At 45.2% G+C, this 7,097-nt stretch overlaps 1 protein-coding gene across 1 annotated transcript; it reads left to right on the top strand.

Moving 5' to 3' along the window:
- The first annotated feature begins 382 nt into the window (after positions 1–382).
- On the top strand, positions 383–1,159 carry LOC103627998 (uncharacterized). The gene is made up of 2 exons (XM_020537923.1): positions 383–583; positions 962–1,159. Exons 1-2 carry the CDS (start codon positions 404–406, stop codon positions 1,157–1,159), a joined length of 378 nt encoding a protein of 125 aa, XP_020393512.1. The 5' UTR covers positions 383–403.
- Positions 1,160–7,097: the final 5,938 nt, after the last annotated feature.

Raw genomic sequence — 7,097 nt, 5'->3', positions numbered from 1 at the left:
TAGGTGAGTGTTGACCGCCAGCTCGCAGTTTAGTTGCCGATGTCGATGGTTTTACAATATGTAACTCGTGCACCAGGACGAGTACCACAGGTCAGCACGCAAAAAAAACCGCGCCGGAGGCAAGTGCATTTCGTCGGAAACAGTCGGGGGATTAATCCGCTCTCTTCCACCTGCAGCTACGTGCATGGTAGGCTACCGTACGACAGGATCGCGCGCGACCCGTAGCTGGCATGGCTACTGCAGAGCATCCCGCACCCACAGCGCAAATTGGTGCATATCCAGAACAGAACAGATGGAAGCGAGGCACTTACTTCACTTGGGACACGACCTAACCAGCAGCTAGCGCTAGCTAACCATGTGAAATTGTGATGCGCTGCTGTTCACCAACTCGGACCGCGCGCACATGGAGCGGGCGTTGGAGCGGCTGGGCGTGGACGAGGTCGTGTGCTTCAAGACCATGAACCCGCACCTGTTCGGCGACGACGCGCGCGCCGCCGACCGGCGCCCGGCCGTGGTGCTCAAACCGGCGGTGGATGCAATCGTCGCCGGGCTGCGCGCCGCCGGCTCCAGCCCACGCTGGACGGTATGTGATAGCTGGCCCGCGGGCAGTCACTGCTCGCTCACTTATTACAGTACTACTTGGGTACGTAGTAGATTGGTCGGTACGTAGTTTTATCCAGGTTCTCTAGGCGTGGTTAGAAGATTATTAAATCCATGTCCCCAAAAAAAGCTCTTTTATTATTATTATCATCGTTTATGTTTGCCTGGAGTCGTAGAGCACTGGGCAAGACTATTTTAGTTACAGATTAGACAAAGGTAAAAACAAAACTGATGGACTACTGCTTTGGATGGAGACAGATTTTTACGATTATTATTATTATTATATCCGTGACATCTGTCGTATATTACTATCATTTTATTAGCATGGATGATTGAAACCTGACGCTGTTTGCTCTGTCAGCTGTTCCTGGACGACAGCGAGAGGAACATCGCCATGAGGAAAGCGCTCGGCCTCCGCACCGCCCTGGTACGTAACACAACCATCCTCACCGTTCTGTTCTCCAACATGTTTCTGCCGTGCTCAAGAGTACGTGTGGTAGTTGGTGGATCGTCAGGTGGTTGGCACACACCACACCGCGTGATAGTTATGGAGTACTAGACTTTGCTACCCACCATCGGACGGTGACGGTGATGGATTCCCCCCTCGCAGTCCCTATCATGTAGACGCCATGGAGATTGGGCTGTCCTCCATAATTCGGACTGATCTTATTTGCTCCTACGCGCTTATAGTGGCCGTCCATCATTAATCATTAATCTAGATGATGATTGGCGCTCTACAAGGCCGGGTTCCCATAGTAGGAGCAGTTTTTAGCGCGGCCTCGTGTTCCATACCGAGTCGTATCATAGGTATGGAGGTGATGATCACTTTTGTTTGGCAAAACGAATGGTAAGTACAATTTAAGCCATTTTCGTTGATTGTAGTTGACTCGTTGTAATTTCTAGTTATGGTTGTGGTGCTCATGGAAGGTGAGGACTCTACATATCTTATATTGTTTCATTGGTTGAGTGCAATACATGTATTCTTAATCTGGCGTGATGTTACTTGTTTTGTAGGTACACAATGTTTGCTAACGTCATCGACTCGAGCCAGGTGAGGGTTCAGCGTGGAGGTTCATCGAGGTCTGCTGCTCGTAGCTCCCTTCGCTCCACTCAAGATCCAGCAGAAGTGGAGCAACTGCGAGAAGAACTTAGGCGACATCAGGATTACTTGAAGCAACAAGCTGCACAACATGAATATTATGCTACACAGATTCAGCAACATCAAACACTCATACAAGTAAGTTCAAAAGATAATAGCTTTCAATTTAAGATATGTATTGATTTAAAACGCTGATGTGAATGAGTTCGACAAATTTGTAGCAACTAGCACAGGCCCAAGGGATACACGTCCCGGTGCCCCCCACCTCCCGTTCATTATCCTTAGTCTTCACCTCCACCTATACCTACATCTCCATCTACCGAACATCAGGTATGCATATTCATCATCATTTACTTGTTGTTAGTTATATTATGATGTAACTCAGCAAATGTCATTTGTACATGTATATTAGACCCCTCCAGCTACCTTGCCGATGCATGAACAAGAGGACGGGTTAGACTTTGTCAAAACCCTCTTCAATAGTGGAGATATCGACCATCACTCTTCACTGTAACCCGATGGTGATCGGCGACCGTGAGCTTCCATGTTATTGCGTTCTGATACTTAAGACTTTTATTATAACTATGCATGAGATATTGTCTCTTATTAGTACTGAATGATGAGATGCGTCTTATTATGACTATGGATGAGACTTTTGTGATGTAATTGATGAGACTATAGATGAGACTTTTGTGATGTAATTGATGAGACTATGGATTTAAATATTGTTATGTGATTGTGTGTGTGATGTTTTATGTGAAAATATGTTGTGCTATATAGCTGTTGATATATTTGTTATGTTGTGGAATGTGGTGTAAAATATAAATAGCATTTGTAATGCTGGTCAAATTAACTTCCTAGAGGGTTATTAACTTCCTAGGGGCTGGAGTCAGCCGTAGGAAGTTAGCCAGCTTACTTCCTAGGGGCTACAGTAAGCCGTAGGAAGTTAGCCAGCTAACTTTCTAGAGGCTACAGTAAGCCGTAGGAAGTTATCCAGCTAACTTCTTAGGGGCTACAGTAAGCCGTAGGAAGTTACTCGTAGGAAGTTAGTCAGCTGACGGCGCTGACGGCGTGAAACTGCTAACTTCCGAGAATCTACTAACTTCCGAGAGGCTTATTAAGTCGTAGGAAGTTAGCTAACTTCCTAGAGCCCTCTAGGAAGTTAAGCTAACTTCCGACAAAAAATTTTCGAGAGCCAAACTTCCGACGGGATGGCTTAACTTCCGAGAGTTTCGCTAACTTCCTAGAGTTTAGGCCTAACTTCCTAGGGTTTAGGCTCTAGGAAGTTTACTATTTTGGTGTAGTGAGAGAGAAGCCAAGAACTTAACAAGCCATAAGACTCCTATCTCCACCAAGGAGAAAGGGAAGGCTCCTATGGCTAATAGTGTTAAGAAGAATCATGCTTTCATGTACTATGATAGGAGATACTCTAGAAATGCTTTTAGAAGTAATGATGTTTTTTCACATGCTTATGACTCTTATGCTATGACTGCTTCTAGTTCTCATGTTATGCATGGTAGAAATGTGTTTAGAAGAAATGTTGTTCACCAAATGCCTAGGAGAAATGTAGTTCATAATGCTCCTAGGAAAGTAGTGAATGAACCTTCCGAAATTTATTGTGCTCTAAATGCTTCCTTTGCTATTTGTAGAAAGGATAAGAAAATTGTTGCTAGGAAGTTAGGGGCAAGATGCAAGGGAGATAAAACTTGCATTTGGGTCCCTAAGAATATTTGTGCTAACCTTGTAGGACCCAACATGAGTTGGGTACCTAAGTCCCAAGCCTAAATTTGCCTTGCAGGTTTATGCATCCGGGGGTTCAAGCTGGATTATTGATAGCGGATGCACAAACCATATGACGGGGGAGAAGAAGATGTTCACCTCCTACGTCAAGAATAAGGATTCCCAAGATTCAATTATATTCGGTGATGGGAATCAAGGCAAGGTAAAAGGGTTAGGTAAAATTGCGATTTCTAATGAGCATTCTATCTCTAATGTATTTTTAGTAGAGAGTCTTGGATATAATTTGCTATCTGTTAGTCAATTATGTCATATGGGGTATAACTGTCTATTTACAAATGTAGATGTGTCTGTCTTTAGAAGAAGTGATGGTTCACTAGCTTTTAAGGGTGTATTAAACGGCAAACTTTATTTAGTTGATTTTGCAAAAGAAGAGGCCGGTCTAGATGCATGCTTAATAGCTAAGACTAGCATGGGCTGGCTGTGGCATCGCCGCTTAGCACATGTAGGGATGAAGAACCTTCACAAGCTTATAAAGGGAGAACACGTGATAGGTTTGACTAACGTGCATTTCGAAAAAGATAGACCTTGTGCAGCTTGTCAAGTAGGTAAACAAGTGGGAGGAGCGCATCACAGCAAGAACGTGATGACCACTTCAAGACCCCTGGAGCTGCTGCATATGGACCTCTTCGGACCTGTCGCCTATCTGAGCATAGGAGGGAGTAAGTATGGTTTAGTTATTGTTGATGATTTTTCCCGCTTCACTTGGGTGTTCTTTTTGCAGGATAAGTCTGAAACCCAAGGGACCCTCAAGCACTTCCTCAGGAGAGCTCAAAATGAGTTTGAGCTCAAGGTGAAGAAGATAAGGAGCGACAACGGGTCCGAATTCAAGAACCTTCAAGTGGAGGAATTCCTTGAGGAGGAAGGGATCAAGCACGAGTTCTCCGCTCCCTACACACCACAGCAAAATGGTATGGTAGAGAGGAAGAACAGGACGCTAATCGATATGGCGAGGACAATGCTTGGAGAATTCAAGACCCCCGAGTGTTTCTGGTCGGAAGCCGTGAACACGGCTTGCCACGCCATCAACAGGGTCTACCTTCATCGCCTCCTCAAGAAGACTTCGTATGAGCTTCTAACCGGTAACAAACCCAATGTATCTTACTTTCGTGTATTTGGGAGCAAGTGCTACATTCTAGTGAAGAAAGGTAGAAATTCTAAGTTGGCTCCCAAAGCTGTAGAAGGGTTTTTGTTAGGTTATGACTCAAATACAAAGGCGTATAGAGTCTTCAACAAATCATCGGGTTTGGTTGAAGTCTCTAGCGACGTTGTATTTGATGAGACTAATGGCTCTCCAAGAGAGCAAGTTGTTGATTGTGATGATGTAGATGAAGAAGATGTTCCGACGGCCGCTATACGGACCATGGCGATTGGAGAAGTACGGCCACAGGAACAAGATGAACGAGATCAACCTTCTTCCTCAACTATGGTGCATCCCCCAACCGAAGATGACGAACAGGTACCTCAAGTGGAGGCGCTTGATCAAGGGGGAGCACAAGATGATCAAGTGATGGAGGAAGAAGCGCAACCGGCACCTCCAACCCAAGTTCGAGCGATGATTCAAAGGGATCATCCCGTCGATCAAATTCTGGGTGACATTAGCAAGGGAGTAACTACTCGATCTCGATTAGCTAATTTTTGTGAGCATTACTCCTTTGTCTCTTCTATTGAGCCTTTCAGGGTAGAGGAGGCCTTGCTAGATCTGGACTGGGTGTTGGCCATGCAGGAGGAGCTTAACAACTTCAAGCGCAATGAAGTTTGGACACTGGTGCCTCGTCCGAAGCAAAATGTTGTGGGAACCAAGTGGGTGTTCCGCAACAAACAGGACGAGCACGGGGTGGTGACGAGGAACAAGGCTCGACTTGTGGCAAAAGGTTATGCCCAAGTCGCAGGTTTGGACTTTGAGGAGACTTTCGCTCCTGTGTCTAGGCTAGAGTCCATTCGTATCTTGCTAGCATATGCCGCTCACCATTCTTTCAGGTTGTACCAAATAGATGTGAAGAGCGCTTTCCTCAACGGGCCAATCAAGGAGGAAGTGTACGTGGAGCAACCCCCTGGCTTCGAGGATGAACGGTACCCCGACCACGTGTGTAAGCTCTCTAAGGCGCTCTATGGACTTAAGCGAGCCCCAAGAGCATGGTATGAATGCCTTAGAGACTTTTTAATTGCTAATGCTTTCAAGGTTGGGAAAGCCGATCCAACTCTTTTTACAAAGACATGTGATGGTGATTTGTTTGTGTGCCAAATTTATGTCGATGACATAATATTTGGTTCTACTAACCAAAAGTCTTGTGAAGAGTTTAGCAGGGTGATGACGCAGAAATTCGAGATGTCGATGATGAGCGTGTTGAACTACTTCCTTGGGTTCCAAGTAAAGCAACTCAAGGACGGCACCTTCATCTCCCAAACGAAGTACACGCAAGATCTGCTAAAGCGGTTTGGGATGAAGGATGCCAAGCCCGCAAAGGCTCCGATGGGGACCGACGGACACACCGACCTCAACAAAGGAGGTAAGTCCGTTGATCAAAAAGCATACCGGTCAATGATAGGTTCTTTGCTTTACTTATGTGCTAGTAGACCGGATATTATGCTTAGCGTATGCATGTGTGCTAGATTTCAATCCGATCCTAAGGAGTGTCACTTAGTGGCGGTGAAGCGAATTCTTAGATATTTGGTTGCTACGCCTTGCTTCGGGCTCTGGTATCCAAAGGGGTCTACCTTTGACTTGGTTGGATACTCAGACTCCGACTATGCTGGATGTAAGGTCGATAGGAAAAGTACATCGGGGACGTGCCAATTCTTAGGAAGGTCCCTGGTGTCATGGAACTCTAAGAAACAAACCTCCGTTGCCCTATCCACCGCTGAGGCCCATAGACATCCGGCATCACTTTTTGAGAGACCACCAGCAAAAGGGAGATATCGAAGTGTTTCATGTTAGCACCGAGAACCAGCTAGCCGATATCTTCACTAAGCCTCTAGATGAGAAGACCTTTTGCAGGTTGCGTAGTGAGCTAAATGTCATAGATTCGCGGAACCTGGATTGAATTGTAGCATACATGTACTTATGCTTTTGATCATGTTCCTTTTTGCATTTTGCTGCTTTATTATGGTGCTCAAGTTGTAAAAACACTCCCTGGACCTCACAAGTCCGTTGCAAAGTGATGCACATGTTTAGGGGGAGATGTGCTACAACTTGACCCTTTGAGACTAACCATGTGCTTGAGTTTGATGATTTAGTCTCGAAGGAGGATAATTGAAAGGGAAAAGGTGGACTTGGACCATGACAGACTTCCACTGCACTCCGATGAGAGGGTAACTAATTCCAAGTTCATCTCATGAAATCTTATTGCCATTTGCTCTTAATTGAAGATTTTGGTGAGGCAATGGGGTTAAAAGGGCCAAGATTGATCCCGTTTTGGTGCTTGATGCCAAAGGGGGAGAAAATAAAGGCCAAAGCGATAAATGGATCAGCTACCACTTGAGAGATTTTGAAAATAGTAGAATAGAGCTTTTTGTTTTAGCAAAACTCTTTTATTGTGTCTCTTGTCAAAAGTTGGTTTCTTGAGTTTTGAAATCTTTGATCAATCTCTTTTGAAAAAAC

This window comes from Zea mays, chromosome 5 (assembly GCF_902167145.1).
Source record: "Zea mays cultivar B73 chromosome 5, Zm-B73-REFERENCE-NAM-5.0, whole genome shotgun sequence".
NCBI lineage: Eukaryota > Viridiplantae > Streptophyta > Magnoliopsida > Poales > Poaceae > Zea > Zea mays.
Note: the sequence above shows the minus strand (reverse complement) of the source record. Positions and strands in the feature narration are given on the sequence as shown.